Source organism: Anomaloglossus baeobatrachus, chromosome 8, assembly GCF_048569485.1.
Source record: "Anomaloglossus baeobatrachus isolate aAnoBae1 chromosome 8, aAnoBae1.hap1, whole genome shotgun sequence".
NCBI classification, from domain to species: domain Eukaryota; kingdom Metazoa; phylum Chordata; class Amphibia; order Anura; family Aromobatidae; genus Anomaloglossus; species Anomaloglossus baeobatrachus.
Genome location: NC_134360.1, coordinates 178,832,500 through 178,852,634, shown reverse-complemented (window position 1 = coordinate 178,852,634; position 20,135 = coordinate 178,832,500). Strand labels below are relative to the sequence as shown.

General features: G+C 44.6%; 1 protein-coding gene across 4 annotated transcripts in view; it reads right to left on the bottom strand.

Annotated features, from left to right (window-relative positions):
• The window catches only part of LOC142249368 (dimethylaniline monooxygenase [N-oxide-forming] 2-like), a 261,688-nt gene that overhangs the window by 81,302 nt on the left and 160,251 nt on the right, over window positions 1-20,135 (bottom strand). For 3 of the 4 annotated variants that reach the window (XM_075321000.1, XM_075321001.1, XM_075320998.1), the window contains 2 exons: window positions 12,666-12,805; window positions 9,152-9,340 (listed from right to left, as the gene is read on the bottom strand). In XM_075321000.1, coding sequence (XP_075177115.1) covers window positions 9,152-9,340; window positions 12,666-12,797 — 321 coding nt within the window. In that variant the 5' untranslated portion in view covers window positions 12,798-12,805. Of the gene's footprint in view, window positions 1-9,151; window positions 9,341-12,665; window positions 12,806-16,419; window positions 16,565-20,135 lie in introns of those variants that run through there. The other variant, XM_075320999.1, reaches the window with a different exon arrangement.

Below are 20,135 nucleotides of genomic sequence, written 5' to 3'. Positions count from 1 at the left end.
GCCTCTTTCTCTCCCACTCTCGCCTCTGCACCCACTTCCAAGAAACTCAGAACCAGACTGCCCCGTAGGCGTTCTTTCAGAGCCTCCCACATATGACGGTCTCGCATCCGGCCACCATCTGATCTTGCAATACGGAGTCCCAGGGTTCCAATCCCTGATCTTCTCCATCTGACTTCGGGGTAATATGGGCTGTTACCTCCTGCAAGGCATTCATGTACTGGGTCACTGTCTCTTTCTCCCCTTGGACCTGACAGAACAAGCACATGCTCAAATTCCCCAAGTCAGTAGTGTCACCGTGCATGTCTTCTAGTATCTGTATTACTTTAGCTATTGTATCTCGGTCTCGTGGGGACCTAAACATCACGGTCTGTCACGCCCCCCCCCATCCAGCGTTAGCAATGCTATCTCAGTCTGCAGAGTCAGCGTAAGGGGATACATGCACAGCATGCTCTTGAGTCATTCTACCCAGTCATGCAGCGCCAGATTCTCCCCCGTGAACTTTGGCAGATTGCTGAGGATAGCCCCCAGTGGAACATTGGCCCTGGTAGCTTTAGTCACGGACTGGTCTGCCATCTCTGTGCTAGATTGCTGCATCCTGCCGACTACGCCAAAATGTAATGAGACCAAGATTCAGGTGCAGCATACAGAGGCATGACACTAGTTTAGGGTCCCATTGGAAAAGGTCACCTTGCCATGGTTGATTGGCATACAAGAATTGGCAACGTTTTGCACTAAGAACCTTCATTTTTCTAAATATGTTTTATATATCATTAATGCAGTTTAAATTTCATATATTTTATGTTTGCATATGTTTCGCCCGGGGACCAGGGGGTACTCAGATCCGGGCCACAGAGTCACTTCTGCGGGTATCACGGTGGCGTGACCCGGTCTGTGATCCCAGGCTCCACAGTAAAAGGGGTTTTGTTAGGGGAGATTGTCCGTGACGCCACCCACGGTTGTGGTGATGGTGGAACACCACCGCTGCTCTGGAAGGGGATCCCGGGAGCGATGACAGGGAGCAGCGTAGTTGTTATGTCCCCTCCGTGGGTAGGGGGGTTGGTTGTCCCGGGGCCCGATGAAGGGGTAAGCAGGGGGCCGGGCGCAGTGCTGCAGTGCAATGCCCGAGGGCACGGGTGTACTCACAAGAAAGTCACACGGAGTCACTGGTGAACTAAGAATTGCCGATGTCCGCAGCCTTCGGTACGGGGGTGTTTGTATCCCACACACGGTGCAGCAGCCCTGGTTGTTCTTTCCCTGCAGCAAGTGTCTTTCTCTCCACTCTCTTCCACTGCTCCTCAGCCGGGAACGGGGAATCACTCCCCTGTAGTGATCCGGGTACCCAGGTACCGAGGGGCCACCGCCCGGCTCCGGCTACCTGTTCTGGCCCCTTCCTCACTACGGCCTGTCCCGGCCCTCTCAGAGCACACTTCACTCCCAGCCGGGAGCTAACTCCTTCAGACTTCCGTCCTGTCTGCCTCCACACACTGTCTCCTCCAGCCCCTCCCCTCTCCTCTGCTTTTCCCTTACACTGGGGGCTGTGCTTTGTCATGCTGCACCGTGTGAGATCATATTACCAAGGAGGATTAACTCTTTATGTGACACCCTGGCTGTGCCAGGGCGTCACACACCCCCTTGGTAAAACACGGCCCGTCCTCGGGCCGGCTAGGCACCGACATTTTATTAAACTGGAAAAGATAAAACATCAAACATTTTCAATCCTCCCAAAACGGGATGCACATCACTTTAACATTGCAGTAACAGTCCAACACTTTTAATAATAACAGGGTAACGGTTCCTTCAGTCACCCACCCAAACAACCTAGCCTTGGTGCTGCCCCTAAAACCCAGGCAGCACCCCTTGACCCCAGTCCAGGAACAGCCCCAAATTGGTCAACGGGACCGGTACTTCGCTGCCGTTGCGGCCGGGCGGACTGCCGGAGCCGTCGTCATCTCCGTCGCGGCCGGGCGGACTGCCGGGGCCGGTGGCAGGGTGGTGACAAAGGTGAGGCCTGGGGACCCCAGGTCTGGGTCCTCCCCAACAGGCGCTGCGGGCTCCGCTACCGGTAACAGGGGTAACGGCTCGGTGCATCGCTGCGGCGGCCTCTTCCAGGAACCAAATGCTGGCAGAGTCCTGGCGTCCCTGCTTCCACAGTCTTTGTTACATAAGCTGCGGTTCCTTTCTACTGCTCCCCCTTGGTACTCGGGAGCAGTCCTTCCAGCAACTTTTAAAGTTTCCCTTTCGCTTCCGGTCCTCCGGAGCTTCACTTCCGCCCGCGTTCTCGGGGGGGCGGAGCCTCTTTTTCGCGCCCAACGCTTGGGGAAGAAGGTGCTGGGCGGGAGATTTTCGCGCCCAAAATGGCGGCAAAGATGGTGACTTTAAGATTTTTGCAGCGGATCACCGCTGACAGTCCAGAATAAGGCGCACTTCCTCCAGATAACTGGATGGGTTCGATCCTGTTCGTGACGCCAAATGTTTCGCCCGGGGACCAGGGGGTACTCAGATCCGGGCCACAGAGTCACTTCTGCGGGTATCACGGTGGCGTGACCCGGTCTGTGATCCCAGGCTCCACAGTAAAAGGGGTTTTGTTAGGGGAGATTGTCCGTGACGCCACCCACGGTTGTGGTGATGGTGGAACACCACCGCTGCTCTGGAAGGGGATCCACGGAGCGATGACAGGGAGCAGCGTAGTTGTTATGTCCCCTCCGTGGGTAGGGGGGTTGGTTGTCCCGGGGCCCGATGAAGGGGTAAGCAGGGGGCAGGGCGCAGTGCTGCAGTGCGATGCCCGAGGGCACGGGTGTACTCACAAGAAAGTCACACGGAGTCACTGGTGAACTAAGAATTGCTGGTGTCCGCAGCCTTTGGTACGGGGGTGTTTGTATCCCACACACGGTGCAGCAGCCCTGGTTGTTCTTTCCCTGCAGCAAGTGTCTTTCTCTCCACTCTCTTCCACTGCTCCTCAGCCGGGAACGGGGAATCACTCCCCTGTAGTGATCCGGGTACCCAGGTACCGAGGGGCCACCGCCCGGCTCCGGCTACCTGTTCTGGCCCCTTCCTCACTACGGCCTGTCCCGGCCCTCTCAGAGCACACTTCACTCCCAGCCGGGAGCTAACTCCTTCAGACTTCCGTCCTGTCTGCCTCCACACACTGTCTCCTCCAGCCCCTCCCCTCTCCTCTGCTTTTCCCTTACACTGGGGGCTGTGCTTTGTCATGCTGCACCGTGTGAGATCATATTACCAAGGAGGATTAACTCTTTATGTGACACCCTGGCTGTGCCAGGGCGTCACACATATGTCTTGGTGCTTACAGAGTGCAGGTATATTGTCATGATCATGGTCATGTCAGGGGTTAACTTCCCCTGCCTCGTTCTGGATTCCAGGACATTATAGCTTCCCGGTGCACCTATTGTTCTGTGCCAGTGATATTTCTGTCTTGCAGCGTGCATACTGGCTCTGGTGAGTGTTCCCAATCTCTCCGGCCTCCCTACTACTGTGTCCTGACTTGTATCCTCCCCCGTTCATCTGCCCGTCCTGGTCCCTGACTACCTGTTGCTGTCTGTTGTTTTCCCCTGTCCTACCGGTCTGTCTTCCCTTATCTGTATTTGGACTTCCTGGCCGCTGACCTGTATCCTCGCTCCTGGCTCTGGCATTCGTCTCTCCCTTTTGTTTGTATGCTACTGTTTGGCTCCTGACTCTTTGCTAACTCCTGACCATGATTTGTCTCTCCCCGTGCTTCTGTCTCAGATCTATTACTGCTGACTCAAATTACTGATTGCTCTGCTAACCCCTAGTGGTTGCTTGCTTTACTGCACCCTGAAGGTACTTTACCTGTGGCTTCAGTATTTCAGTAGTGCAGCCTGACAGCAGCCTGACATATATAATTTTGTTTGTGTTTCATACAGATTTATGACTGCTGTAAATAATCACCTGTCCCAGCTGGAAAAGTAAGCATGACAACTGGGGAGGAACCTTGGCAGTGTTAGGGGTACTTCACACACAGCGAGATCGCTACTGAGATCGCTGCTGAGTCACGTTTTTTGTGACCTCATTAGCGATCTCGCTGCGTGTGACACTGAGCAACGATCTGGCCCCTGCTGTGAGATCGCTGCTCATTACACACAGTGCTGGTTCGTTTTTTTATTGTTGCTCTCCTGCTGATAAGCACACATCGCTGTGTGTGACAGCGAGAGAGCAACAATCCTGAATGTGAAGGGAGCAGGAGCCAGCGTCTGACAGCCTGCGGTAAGCTGTAACCAAGGTAAACATCGGGTAACCAAGGTGGTTACCCGATATTTACCTTTGTTACCAGCCTCCGCAGCTCTCACGCTGCCAGTGGCGGCTCCTGCTCCCTGCACACGCTAAGTTAAGCGGTGTGCGCTGGTAACTAAGGTAAACATCGGGTAACCATACCCGATGTTTACCTTAGTTGCCAGTGTCCGCAGCTTCCAGACGCCAGCTCCGTGCAAGCGCAGCGTCACTTGCACGTCGCTGCTGGCTGGGGGCTGGTCACTGGTCCCTGATGAGATCTGCCTGTTTGACAGCTCACCAGGGACCATGTAGCGATGCAGCAGCGATCCTGACCAGGTCAGATCGCTGGCCAGATCGCTGCTGCGTCGCTAAAGTGTGACGGTACCCTTAGAAGAGGAGTGGTGGGAAATAGTGAGATAATTAAGTAAAAATTCTTTAAAGCCTGCCAAATGCTTAAAATAAATATATTAAAAAGAGTGGGACATGCCCTTTAAGGTTCACACGTTTCAAAAATGATTTAAAAGTTTATATACTCTAATGAGTGAACTTATTTCCATGCTGTTTGGTTATTATTAGGGATGAGTGAAACCAAACTTTACAGTTTGGAGTCCGTAACAAAAACCAGGTATTCCGGTCTTGGACTCGAAGACAGACTTTAATGTCTACGTTTCGTTCCTATTTGTGTTTGTCAATACAGTATAATAAAGCTTATTGAATAGCAGCCAATCAGCAAGCTATTCCAGTGTGAGCACTTCCAGCTCCATCACAGCCATGTCAAGTATTGGCACCACTGTAAAAAAAAAAAGAAGCAAACAAAAAAAAAGTATATCTGTGTAATATATACAGTATATATATACTTTTTTATATATATACGCTGGAAGCCACCATGAACAATGTATGTATCATAAGGAATCACTGGTCTCCACATTGTATTTTTAAGCTACTGATATTACCAGGACTTTACATCAAAGAAATTGGCCATGCACAGTGAGGAATTTCATAACCTGTGGGGCAAGAAAGCCATTGTGTGTTGTGTGATGATCTGACCTTTGTTCTATCAATAGGATAAAGGTCTCCTCTTCATGTGAATTGAACAGGGTGCCCTTAGCCTCTTGGAAGATACACAACTCCTGTGGTGTTCATGAATTGAATGTCCTGTTTATGGCCTATTAAAATATACATTGGTAAACAATCCGTTGTTCAAGTGTTATTCAAGCCATTGTTCTAGAGATGGCCATCAAGTCTCCAACCTGAATGGAGTGTAAACCTGTCCTCATGCTTTGTAATATTAAAGACCTTTGCTATATACCAGAACACTATCCACAGGATCCACAGGTTTGTCAAGACTTTTGATCATTTAACCCATGAACCTCAGAGAGTCACCTTCAGGAGAGCATTGACATCAGCAGCCATATGCACATTTCAGGACAACTCAAAAGATGTGACCTGATTGGATGGTACTATCATGCGGAGGTGTTACAGGGATGGGCACTGTATGAGCCATATTTGATTGTGTGTCTGATATACAGTAAGGGTACCTTCACACTTTAGCGATGCAGCAGCGATCCGACCAGCGATCTGACCTGGTCAGGATCGCTGCTGCATCGCTACATGGTCACTGGTGAGCTGTCAAACAGGCAGATCTCACCAGCGACCAGCCCCCAGCCCCCAGCCAGCAGCGACGTGCAAGCGACGCTGTGCTTGCACGGAGCCGGCGTCTGGAAGCTGCGGACACTGGTAACTAAGGTAAACATCGGGTATGGTTACCCGATGTTTACATTAGTTACCAGCGCACACCGCTTAGCTGTGTGTGCAGGGAGCAGGGAGACGCACACACTGAACGCTGGCTCCTTGCTCTCCTAGCTACAGTACACATCGGGCTAATTAACCCGATGTGTAATGCAGCTACATGTGCAGAGAGCAGGGAGCCGCGCACACTGCTTAGCGCTGGCTCCTTGCTCTCCTAGCTACAGTACACATCGGGTTAATTAACCCGATGTGTACAGCAGCTACATGTGCAGAGAGCTGGAGCCGGCAGCACAGGCAGCGTGAGAGCGGCGGAGGCTGGTAACTAAGGTAAATATCGGGTAACCACCTTGGTTACCCGATGTTTATCTTGGTTACAGCTTACCGCAGCTGCCAGATGCCGGCTCCTGCTCCCTGCTCGCTTCATTTGTCGCTCTCTCGCTGTCACACACAGCGATCTGTGTGTCACAGTGGGAGAGCGCCTTTGAAGAAAACGAACCAGGGCTGTGTGTAATGAGCAGCGATCTCACAGCAGGGGCCAGATCGCTGCTCAGTGTCACACACAGCGAGATCACTAATGAGGTCACTGCTGCGTCACAAAAAGCGTGAATCAGCAGCGATCTCGGCAGCGAGCTCGCTGTGTGTGAAGCACCCCTTAAGGTAGCATTCCAAGCTAGTCTTCCCCCACTTCCCATCTTCCACCACCATCTCCTATTACCTTTTCCCATTCATTGTACCCTTTTCCCTTAGTTAGGTTTCCCTTATGTATGTCAATACCCTATTTGTAATAAATTCCCTTTTAAAGAACCAGTAGCTTTTGTTAATTAGAATTGATTGGAACCCCAAAAATCAGCAGATTTCTACAATATATATGATGTGGACTCCCACCTTAGTTTTGATAACCAGCTCAGGTAAAACAAACAGCAATGGGCTGAAATCCTCAGCTGTCAGTTTTACCTTGACTGGTTATCAAAAATACAGGGGATCCCACACTGTTTTTTTTTATTATTTAAATAAAAAAAAACAATGTGGGGCTCCCCTTATTTTTGACAACCAGCCAAGGTAAAGCAGACAGCTAGGGGTTGTTATTATCAGAATGGGAAGGGCAATAGATATTGCCCTGTTCCAGCCTCAACATAGCAGCCCGCAGCTGCCCCAGAATTGGCACATTAGATTGTCCATGTCAGTTGGCAATCAGTGTAATATATGGGGTTTATATGACCTGTGATTTGTCAAAAATCCCAGCTACCATAAAGCACTTGGTTAGTAATGGGAAGGTGTCTATGAGCCACCCCCATAACTAATCTGTAAGTCAAAAGAAATAAATAAGTTGTCAGAAAAAAACTCACCAGAAATAAAGCCACCAGCCAAAGAAATGGTCAAATAATGGCAAAAGCACATGCAAAATGCATACGGCCCCCCATGATAAAGGTTGGAATTGCACAGGTGCAGAATTCCTATAAAACAACCACGCACAGCTTAATATGTTAGGAGGGGGTGGTCGCCCCTCCTGACATATTAGGAAGAAATAAATAATAAACACAGTAAAAATCCTTTATTTGAAATAAGAAATACTGACGTCCTATTTCGCCCTTTATTAACCCCACAACTCCCCTGCATGTGCAACATAATCCATACGATGACCCACGACAATCCTCGGCATTGCTACATCTGAAGATTGCAGTGACAGAATACCAAATTGCCGGACTGTCTGATAGCGGGTCATGGCAGCACAGCCATCTGACGGCCAGTTCACCAGAGTTCACAGCTGGGGGCTCCCACGCTGCCCTCAGTGAACTTAGTTGAACTTGCTGCTGGATTCCTGGACTGTCTGATTGCTGGACATGGCAACACAGCAATCCTGCAATCTGGAGACTGCAGTGAAAGAAAATGTTACCGGTCACTACAGCCTATGGGACAAACTGAGGGCAGCAAGGGAACCCGCCATTGTGAGAAGCGATGATGTCAGTCAGGTCACTGGAGTTCAGAGCTGGAGGTTTCCACGGTGTGAAACCATTTCAACTTGCTGGACTGGTCTTTCATTGCAGTTTCCAGATGTAGCAGAGTTGAGGATCATCGTGGGATTACGTCGGACCTGTAGGGGTGTTTTGGGATTTAATAAAGAGGTAAAATAGGGTGTCTGTAGTTGTCATTTCAAATACTGGATTTTTCTGTGTGTTTGTGTTTTTTTTTCTTTTGACTTACAGGTTAGCAATGGGGGTGTCTCATAGACATCTACCCATTACTAACCTAGGGCTTGATGGCAGCTGTGATTTTTGTCAAATCACAGCTGATTTGAATCCCATATATTACCCTGATAGCCACTGCACCAGTGAAATTGGGATGAGCCTGGTGAGGCATCAGAACTGGAGAATCTAATGTAATGCGTCAATTCAAGGGAGGCTGCAGGCTTTTATTTTTTGGCTGGGATGAGCCAATAACCATGGCCGTTCCCACCCTAATAATACCAGCCAACAGTGGTCTGATTTACATTGACTGGTTATAAAAAATAGGGGGGAACACATGGTGTTTTCTTTAATTATTTATTTAAATAATTTAAAAAACTGCATGGGATCCCCTTAATTTGTGATAACCAGGTAAAGCAGACTGCAGACTGCTTGGTGTTTCAGCCCGTAGCTGTCGGTTTTACTCACACTGGTTATCAAAGATAGGGTGGGATCCCATGCCTTTTATTTTATTATTTAGTTATTTTTACACTACAATACAGCAAACTGCTCTGCAAGCAAACACAGGCAATGACACAGAGGGTGGTGTTGTGTATAGCAGTCTGCAACCAATCACCGATGCTGGCACAGAGGGTGGGCAGGGAAAGCATGGAATATTCAATAAGTTTAATGAGTAGGCCTAGAAAAGAGTCTGACTGCTGTGTTATCTTCAAGGAAACATGGTCGTGCTCTTACCCCCATTTTGCTTTCTTTTGCAGTCACATAGCAATTACTATGAAAATTTTACAGCCATATTTCAGTACATAAATTCTGGTCCGCATTAACTTTTAGGGGTTTGTTGTCTGGGGTCAAGTTTAATTTCCGAACCAAACTGTTTTTTCAAGAACCCAAACTCAAATTTCCACTGGTCCGCTCATCTCTCATTACTATTGCTATATAAATTACTATCGTTACTATATATAAATATTTCTCACCTTAAATTTGATGAATTGTAACAACTTAAAGTGTTCTGTATAGAGTTTGATGTATTCCAAATATTTGCGATGTGGCAAGTAGTTCGGGAAATCTTCCGGCATTGGAAAATCGCTAAAAGACATCATTTCTTTGGAACTGTTGGTAACCAAAGACTTGTAGATGCTGGCTCTTCCATCTTCTGCTTCATCCTGAAATATATCCCTTTTATTATATTTTTCTAGTGACTTATATTCTGGAAAGATCTGGATATTTTTACTTAAATGGTTTTTCTCTCAATTAATAAAAACATTACTATTAAATTGCACAAAACAACCTTATGTTAATGTAAATCAGGTTTTACAAATGCCCCTGTGTCTAGGCATTGCTAATGTACTCATGGAAAGGTTTCCCTGTTCATTTTTTTCCTCACTCTCATAAAAAAGCTACTTTCAGTGCACTCTTTTTTTTGATAGCAGAGAATTCTCCACGGTATTCTTTAGTTTAATCATTTTTAAGGTTGAAGGTTAACATAAGCCCATCGCATTCAACCTACTGTATATCTTAGCATGTTGATCAAGAGGAAGGCAAAAACCCCATGAGGCAGATGATAATTGCCCCATATTAAGGAAACAATTCCTTCCTGATTGCACATACAGCAATCAGGCTAATTCCCTAGATCAAAGTCCTATCACAAAAACTAGTACCTATTGTGATGACATGGTCTCTGAGTGCCTTGCATGGGTTAGCTTTCTTAACATTCAGCCAGACATGAAGACAGTTTGTTTATAGACGGGGGATAATCCCTCATTGTTCTACAAGACTCTTGGGGAGTTTAGTATTGAAGTTTTTGTTGACTCATGTAATTGTTTTGGCCACTGAAGGCCAGACACACAGATAACTCAATTATGCGAACTTCCCATTGTATTACTAAGTGAATTGCCAGATGTGATGTAATTTACCTGTCTCACCCTTGTCTCTGGATAATTGAATATAGCTTGAAATTCATCCAATAAGAGAAGCAACCTTGTACAACCAATCCGATAAGGGCACAGTATATCCGAAGGGAAGGCTATGGCTATAAAAAGGGACTTCTTTAAGTCACCAGTGGTTGATGGATGTTGCATGATCCAGTCTAAGCTCTTAAGGCCCAGTCACACACAACGACTTACCAGCGATCCCGAAAACAATGTGACCTGATAGGGATCGCAGGTAAGTCGCTGGGAGGTCGCAGGTGAGATGTCACACAGTCAGATCTTACCAGCGATGCAGGAACAATACAGGTCGCAGTAGCGACCTGTATAACGATCTCAGCAGTCACTGTGACCCTGTCACACATTGTCAAACACAGCGATGTGTCCTGCCCAGCAGGACATCGCCTTTGAAGAAAATGGCCTGGACCATTTTGCAATGACTAGAGATCTCACAGCAGGGGCCTGATCACTGGTAGGTGTCACACATAACAAGATCGCTAACGGGATCGCTACTGCGTCACGAAAACCGTGACTCAGCTGCGATCTCGCTAGCGATCTCGTTATGTGTGACGGTACCTTTAGGAGCTGGCTAGGGGATCAGAACAAGGATGCCTTGTGAACTAGGTCTAGGAACTTTGGCTCCGACTAGAGGATCACTTGGCTACATGGCTTCAATCTAGGGACTTCGATTCCGATTGGAGACCATACCTCAGTCTAGGGATTTCGACTCCGGCTGCCAGGATTATATCATCTCATCATACCAGAGACTACTTAAGGAAGAAACCCAGGTTGAGACAATTTGGTCACCTGGCTACAGACTTTGCGGACCTCAGCCATCTTCCTAAATCTGGCGTTATTCCATTCTCAGTGGGTGCCCGCCAAAAGCGGGGTGCTGCTGGATTGGAGTAAGTAGCCCTGAAAGCACTGAAGCACGGACATTCAAATCCCTGGTGAGCCAGCGGAAGGGTAAGACTCTGTTGCCTGTTACATTTGTGTGTTTTGCTGGTTATGTGTTATGTGCCGTTAATTGTTTGGGGATCCAATAAAGTCTTAATATTGTGATTCCCTCACCCTGTGTTGTTTGAGTAGTGTTCCGCCCACGGTTAAGGAGGTCAGCGTTCAGTTGGGATGAGCCCTGGGCCATGCTGTCTTTCTAAAGGCGGCCGGGCCAGCGGACGAGAGCACCCACTGACACCGTGTCTCCACACCTATAGCTTGCGATATTATATTTTTTAAAAAAGGCATCCTTGAACTTTTGTAGTCAGTCAAATCTTCAGGGGTCCAGGGGTGTAATAATCGTAGTCACTGCGTCCGGGCACGTGAAGCAGGGGGACCCACCGCCGCATATTTCAGCTGGATGTGCGTCCTCAGATGCACCTTCAGCTGAAGTGTATTGCTGCGTAAAGACCAACAATGCATGCTTGTAGCCAACCAAAGACCGGCAGCTGACATTGGTGTGCCTATGACTGGGAGTGGATGTTAATGACCTCATGTGCTGTCTGGTATTTGCATGCCAAAGTCAGTTGCCGGCTTCAAAAAAGGATACTACCTGCTGGAGGAGCAGAGGTAATGTGGGTAAAATAATTTAATATTTTTATGTGTTAAAACACAGGGGAAGAATGGGGGACATATACACCAGGATGAGGAATATATATATACCAGAATGGGGGACAGATGGGCCCAAAATGAGAAACATATGTACCAGGATGGAGAACCTATACACGAGCAAGCATGGGTCCAGGATGAGAGACACATACAACAGGATGGAGAATATAGATATACAGTATATGTATATATATATATATATATATATATATATATATATATATATATATATATATATATATATACCAGGATGGGCCCGAGATGAGCAATATACACCAGGATGGGATTCATATACACTAGGATGAGCCCAGGATAGGAACATATATTGCAAAAAGTAGCCCAGGATGGGGGACATTACTACATAATTGGGGAGCAATTTATAGGTCCTTATAGGATTTAGAAAGGTACAAGGACCCATACATCTGACCAATATGCTAGGGAAGCCCAATCCGAATCCAAGTTTTGCACCGGGGCCCATTGGACTCTAGTTATGCCACTAATTACATAATGTGGCAGAGGGTTCTATAATCTCACTGCGCTCACAGTAAAGTATCACTGCCTGTGATTATGATTAAACTTTCTTTCCTCCAGAGGTAAAGAATTATCACCATACTATTGCAGGCCTAGGTGTAAAAAGATCAATAGAAAGATCTCTATATTGTTCCATCATATATTTGTACATTTTAATAAGATTGCCTCAAAGTTTTCCATTGTCAAGAGAATATTTTACTGGAACTAAGTTACTGGGTGCTTGTGACCACCAGCACTGGAAACCAGAGGTGGACGTTAAAAGATGTGATCAAAAGAACAATGGAACGTAACTAACAGCAATTTATGGTCAGAGGAACATTTTTTTCAATGTTTTCAACTGAAAAATGATCTATAAGAAAACACAATAACTATCTAAAATAAAACCTGTTGACTGTGGTAAGTATACGTAGAGAGGTTGGGCACTCACCGTGAACCTCCAGAGGCCTCCAAAATCTTCACTTTTTTCAAAGCAAGTAGGCTCAAGCCCTTCCTCTACGCAAGCCTTGATAGCTCCTAAGCCACTAAGCCCAGCTCCAATGATGGCCACTGTTTTCACCATAATTTTATCTACAACATGAAGAGAAGTTCATGTACAATAAATTGTAAATCCACATGTAAATAAGTGACACCATATATCCATTCAGCACATATCAAGAAATTTTTATAGCCTAGAGATGACAATGTCAGCTCCAAAAGGCATAGAAAAAGACCACTCCATAAAATATATTAAAGCCAGTGGAGAACCAGAAGCTGAATGGTCATTAAAATTTTACATTTTATTGAAATGCATTTGATGATTAAAAACAGACAATGCACCAAGTGTATATATACATATAAGAAAATAAATATAAATAGATGGTGAGTTGAAAGTCTATCTGTGCAGATAGTAACTGAGTCTATACAAAAGTCTTTAGTGATGGAATCACAGTCAAAAAGGTACCATAAAGCATCACAGCATATAGAAATAAAATATCAATGTAGACAGCGATTCAAAAGTCAAATGATAAACATACCCAGTGAAAGTGCAAATGCCATCATAGAGGTAGACAGATCAGGACCCCAGATCATGGGACCTCATGTGGATTACGTTGGACCTGCAGGGGTGTTTTGGGGGGTTAATGACGTGGTGAAAGAGGGTGCTTTTTTATACTTTATTTCAAATAAATGATTTTTTCGGTGTTTGTGTTTATTTTCTTTCATTTACAGATTAGTAATGGGGGTCTCATAGTCCCTCCCCATTACTAATCTAGGACTTAGTGGCAGCTGAGGGGTGCCATTAACTTCTTATATTACCCCTATTGCTACTGCACCAGGGCAATCAGGAAAAGCTGGGTAAAGCACTAGGCTTGTCGCATCTAATGGATGTGACAATCCCGGGTGGCTGCAGGCTGCTATTTTAGGCTGGGTGGCAGTCCAATAAGCATTGGTCTCCACAGCCTGAGAATACCAGCTTTCAGGCTTTATCTTGGCTGGGCATAAAAATTGGGGGGACTGCATGCTATTTTTTAAAATTATTTATTTAAACTGCTAAGATAAGCGCACAGCTGGGGGCTGCAGCTTGTAGCCGTATGCTTTATTTGTGCAGGGTAACATATTATGGGGTGACCATACTCAAAATATTTTATTTATTTATTTTTACTGTACGCTATAGATCCGCAGACCGGGTTTGTGATTGGAAGCGTCAGACACGCTGTCACTCAGCGTGGGGGCGGCTCTTACTGAAACCAATCACAAACACCGGTGGATTGAGAAAGCAGAGCATATGCAATGAACATAATGCAAGGCACCGAAAGTGAATGCGTGCCCTAGAAGCAATGCACAGCCTTGCCGGAGCCTTGGTAAGTATGAAACACTTGCTCCCACCCCCCTATCCCTTTTACCAACTTCTTTAATCACCAGAAGGCTCCGTTCTTGTTGGGTAAATTGTCAGGTTGCCTGAAGCTACTCCCTGACCTAGGACCCACGTACCCCATCATACCCTGGTCCCAGCCCGGTGATGGTGCAAGGCCACCGGCTGTCCTCCTCAACAGTTCCGTGCCCCTTGCCACGATCCCCTGCGACCGGGAGTCCAGCTCCTCTGGGGCCAGACCACTGTCTGCTACCTAGATGTCTTCCTAGGAGCCCTGCTCCTGACCTCCTCTCTCCTTCACTTCCAACCCCCTTCTCTCCTACTCTTGACACTCCTGACCTCCCCTAACCCACCCCCCAAGTGGGCGACCCCATTCCACTCAGGCCGTCCACTGGTGTGTCTGGTGGATGTGGTGCAGAGTGTACCTAGGATTTTAATTAGCTGAGTAGGCAACACCATCAAGTTGGGGACTCATAACCAAGAAGGACATGGATATTGCAAGGGAGGGCAGATTGTACAATACCCTGTGATGACCTGATAGTCAAGGGGCGTAACACATTCACTCCAATTAATTCCTTCCATAATCCTATCATGATGGCCTCCCTTTAATGGCATGGGCCCACTATGGCCTCACAGGAAAACAAAAAGGTGGTAGTCATAGCAGGACTTAACAAGGATTGGTCTATATCAGACAGTGACTAAAGCGGGCTTTACACGCTACGATATCGTTAATGAATTATCGTCGGGGTCACGGTGTTTGTGACGCACACATGGCGTCATTAACGATATCGCAGTGTGTGACACTTATGAGCGACATTAAATAATCGCAAAGCAGTCAAAATCATTTGCCGCGGAGAGTTCGTCCTGAAACAAAAAATCGTTTTCTGCTTATTAGCGATGTTCCTCGTTCCTGCGGCAGAACACATCGCTGTGTGTGACACCGCAGGAGCAACGAACATCTCCTTACCTGCGTCCCGCCGGCAATGCAAAAGGGAGGAGGTGGGCAGGATGTTACGTCCCGCTCATCTCCGCCCCTCCGCTTCTATTGGCCGCCTGCCGTGTGACGTCGCTGTGACGCCGCACAAACCGCCCCCTTAGAAAGGAGGCGGTTAACCGGCCAGAGTGACGTCGCAGGGCAGGTAAGTGCATGTGACGGGGTTAAGCGAGGTTGTGTGGCACGGGCAGCGATTTGCGAGATCGCAGCGTGTAAAGCCCGCTTTAGTCCTCAACTTACAACTATGGACATTGTAGGATAACAATGTTCAGGGTAAACAGTGTGAGAGAGCATAATATTTCAAAAAAATCTTTTTAAACCATGTTATATACAGTCATTGTTTATGTGACTATTAATTAGTAATAATTTCCCATGATGCACTTACACTGTGGGCATCCCATGTACATATTAGTGTAATCAAAGATGGCAATTGACTGTTGAAAATGTTTTACACCCACCCCTCCATGACAAGAACAGATACAATAAATAATCAAAGCAGATACTTTGATATTGTACATTTTTGAAGGGTCAACATTTAATTACACAATTATGATCTAGTTTTTCACAGAATGGTCAGTGCAGAAAATGTCAGAACTCTCTAAAACGTTTTTTCCTTCCAGTAAAGGTCACATAGACCAGCAAAGGTGGAGAAGAATGTGCTGCAGAGATTAATATGTTACATACTGTACATATCACACACTATATGGATAATAGCATTGAGATACACCTCTTAATCATTAAATTTGTATTTTTCATTAAAGGGAACCTGTCATGTCTCTAAACGCTATTAACCTTCAGATATGGGGTCAATGTAAAGAGCTATGGAATTAAAGGCGCCTTATAAGTGAATAATTATTATTATTATTATTATTATTATTAATAATCTGCAGTTTAATATTAGTCTAAATCTGCCTGACCACCGCACTGAAACTGCCAGGAGGAAATTAACTTTATTCCTCCCTGCAGCCTCCGACTTTCAGTCATACAGGTGTGTTGGAGTGGCTTCAGTGACCGGTCAGTACATTGTGAACAGCAGATGCAATTACGCTCTGGCACTGACTGAACGGCGGCTCTTCAGTGCTTTAGTCACAGTGCTGGGGTGTACTTGCAGCTGGTGCTCACTATGTACTTATTGGTCACTGAAAGTCAGAGGCTGCCAGGAGGAATAAATAAATTCCTCCCTGCACTGATCATTAATATAGACAACTAATAGTGCAGAGATCCATTTGTTCTATAAAATAGATTTTGATTAAAATATTTCATATAAACAATAAAGTTTACAATAATTTCTAATTTTATAACCTTATTGTCCATTCTCTGAGGACGCGGTTACCATACCTGGACACTCCACACTCAGCTTTCTATATCCAGTCAGCTTCAACAAGTGTTTCTAAGCAAATTCTTTCCTTGTCGATTCCCCTTGTCATACAAAGGTATGTCTCTCTTTTAGAGTCATGTCTGAGTCCTACTAGCTACAGTTGATTGTTCTCATCTTGCTTATAGGTATCTAATCTTAGGTAGGAGGAGATGTTGATGTTCAGGCTGTATCCCCACCCCAGCCCACCCACCTATTAAGATGCAAAAGGATAATGCAATTCCCCGGAACCTGTATTTCAGATTCCCACCTGGAGGGCAAACAAGTACAGACAAATGACAATTGAGTCAACAAACTGATCAAGGAGTAAAGTACACAATGATGAAATAAAACAATTATTTAGATATTTAACTGGGGCTGGGCCAATAGAAGTGATAACATTAAATGAGATAGACTAAAAGGAAATATGTAACATGTCGAGATACAAAGTGCTTGTGCCCTGGTGCATTACATGAAAGAGGGGGTCCTGGCTTGTGTGTGGATTTGTGCTATGGTGGCGATATGCCTGTGAAGGCCACATGATGCTGTTGACTCTGGCTGGCCAGGGCCAGATGTTACGGAATTCAATGACTGAGAGCACCAGTCCTTAATAAACACTTGATGACAACTATATAAAGAAGATAATGGGTGCATAAGGTCGCATATGTTTCCTCTTTAATAGAGCTAGTGATGGGTGAGCGATATGTTATGATATGTTATGATATGTTTGGGTACTCGCTTCTCGAATCAAGCAAATCGGGTGCTCTTCTCAAATAACAAGTGTAATGAAAGTCAGAATAAGGAAAAAGGATGTCTCCAAAGTATAATAAACTTTCAATTTATTAAAAAATCTTTAAAAATCCATGATAGGTCTGTATCACTCAAACATATTTCAGGCACTGGGCTCTTGTTCACTGAGTGTCGCACTGATGCGTGGGAAAACATTTAAAATACAAACAACCAATCATGGAGGAACTGCTCATGATCAGAATACATTGAAAATAGGTTCAGAATTTCACATTTAGAAATACAAACAATCAATAAATAAAGTATCATTCCTGAAATTCATCCCTCTTGGGTATTTAGTGTTCAAATGTGTGATACAGAAAGCTCCTCTAAATAGAAGTTTTTTACGCCAGTCTCCTCCTCGGACTGGACAATTAACTCTTTCCACACCAAAGAAGACTAAATTGTCAATATTTTCATTGTGTTGTTCAAGAAAATGTTTAGTAACTCCAGAATACTATGGTATTATTGCTAGCAACATTAGGCCTGTTTCACACGTCAGTAAAAAACACAGACGTTTTTCACTGACGTGTTAAACACGCATATGTCCCTCCGTGTGCCATGGTTCACGGCACAAGTGGGTTGTCCATCTGCAATCCGTGATACGTGATCTGGAAGTTACGAGGAAGCTGTAGAGAGCAGAGGCCGAACACAGCGTTGCTGGAAAAGGTGAGTTAAAAATGCTTTTTGTTTTCAATGTAAGTTTTTTTCTGGTACGGGAAAAATCCCTGATGTGTGTGCACACCCATTGATTAGAATTGGTACGTTTAGAAACTATAACATACATACCAGAATCACTGACGTGTGAAACAGGCCTTAGAAAGATGTTCGGCAATACGTCTTTTTAGCTTCCGTTTAGTACAGCCTATATATTTCATATTACAGGTTTTACATTCAATACAATAGACAACATAATTACTATCACAATTTATGAAAGAATGAATTTGTTTATGTTGGGTAATATTATTGGTTCTTTTGACATACTTGCAAACATTGTGACATTTGTAAAAACCTGTAGTTGATAACCATGTTTTGTTGGTGGTCGGTACTGTATAAAGACTTGGAGATAACATACTATTTAAAGCTCTACCTATTCTCGCTACACATGTGATCTTATTTTTCAAAATCTGATTTATTAAGGGGTTTTGATAAAGAATAGGAATATGCCTCTCTATTATTCTTTTTATCTCCGCAAATTGTCGGCTGAATGGAGTGCTAAAATAGATTCCACCATGTTTTTTCTTGGTGTTTTTTTTTGACTGATTGTATACATAAAGGGTTATGGTTGACTCTGTTTTCAGCTACATTATTGAAAGCTTTTGATATAGCATGCTTATTATAGCCTCTATCTAATGCCGGGATGTTGTCAGTTTACTATCGTCAAGAAATTTTTTTTCATTGGAACAATTTCTACTGATACGGATAAAGTCTCCTCGGGGTATAGAATTGATTGTGTGTCTAAGATGGTGAGTATCCACTCTCAATATAGTATTACCGCTGATGGGTTTACAATAATAGCGGTAATGTACTTACTGTTTCTGAATATCACCAAACAGCGTTATAGCCAGAAAATTAACCTCTGTGTAGGATCAGAATGGGTGAATTTCAAAGCAACATCATAGTCACTAATATACGTGAAAAATGGAACCAAGTGGACAACGTCCTGTTGCTATATTATCAGTACGTCGGCGACATATCTACCATACCAAACAATATTATTTTTAAAAGGATTATTATCAGAAAAAAATCGCAAACTCCTCCCACCACGCGACAAACAAAATCGCTAATGATGGTGAAAAGCGCGACCCCATTGGGGCTCCTTTCGTCTGTAGAAAAAATTCATTGTTGAATATAAAAAAATGATGTGTCTGAAGATAATTAATACTGGACAAAATAACTTCTTTTGTTTTACAGTCAGTCATAAGCTCTATACTTTAGTAAATGGTGTTGTATACTTTTTAGTGCTAAATGGTGCGGAATACAAGGAAATAAGTTGACAATGTCGCAGGACACAAACTGCATATTTTTTGTCCATAGAATAGGTTCATACTTTTAATTACCGCATGGGTGTCTTTCAAAAAATCTGGGGTTCTCTCAATGAGGGGCTGAAGGTGAAAATCAACCCATCTGCTCAGTCCCTGAGAGATTAACATTAGAGAAATTGTCTAATGAAAGTAATGATATTCATTTGTTACAGGCTGATTCCAATCACTTCCACATTCCCAATCCTAATTTTTACCCTAAAGAATCCAGGGTTGACATGTTTAGAGAGAATTAAAAATTCTTCATCAAAACGTTTCTGTTAATAGTTCCATCAAACACAACCTGCCGATATCTGAATCCAAAGCAATTAACCATCTGAGCCAATGCCAATTTAGTAATTTAAAAAATCAGATAAAGCAGGTTGTGTAGTTGTAATGGACTCAGCATTGTATGAAAAACAAGTTTATAACATCCTAGATGATAATGACTCATATAAACGTATTCCATCAGATCCAATGAATGATTGTAAATTATCTTTGACATAGTTATATGAACAAGGGGAAAGGTTAGGTGTATTCAATAAAAACACTAAATCCATTATTCCAGATAACCCTGTTTCTCCCATTTTCCATGGTTTCCCAAAAACACACAAACCTGTTTCCCCCCCCCCACCCTTGTGACCTATAATTTCGAGTATAGATTCTCTCAATAAGGGACTGAGCAGATGGGTTGATTTTCACCTTCAGCCCCTCATTGAGAGAGCCCCAGGTTTTTTGAAAGACACCCATGCGGTAATTAAAAGTATCAACCTATTCACATGGACAAAAAATATGCAGTTTGTGTCCTGTGATATTGTCAACTTCTTTCTTGTATTCCGCACGATTTAGCACTAAAAAGTACACAACACCATTTACTAAAATATAGTGTTTAT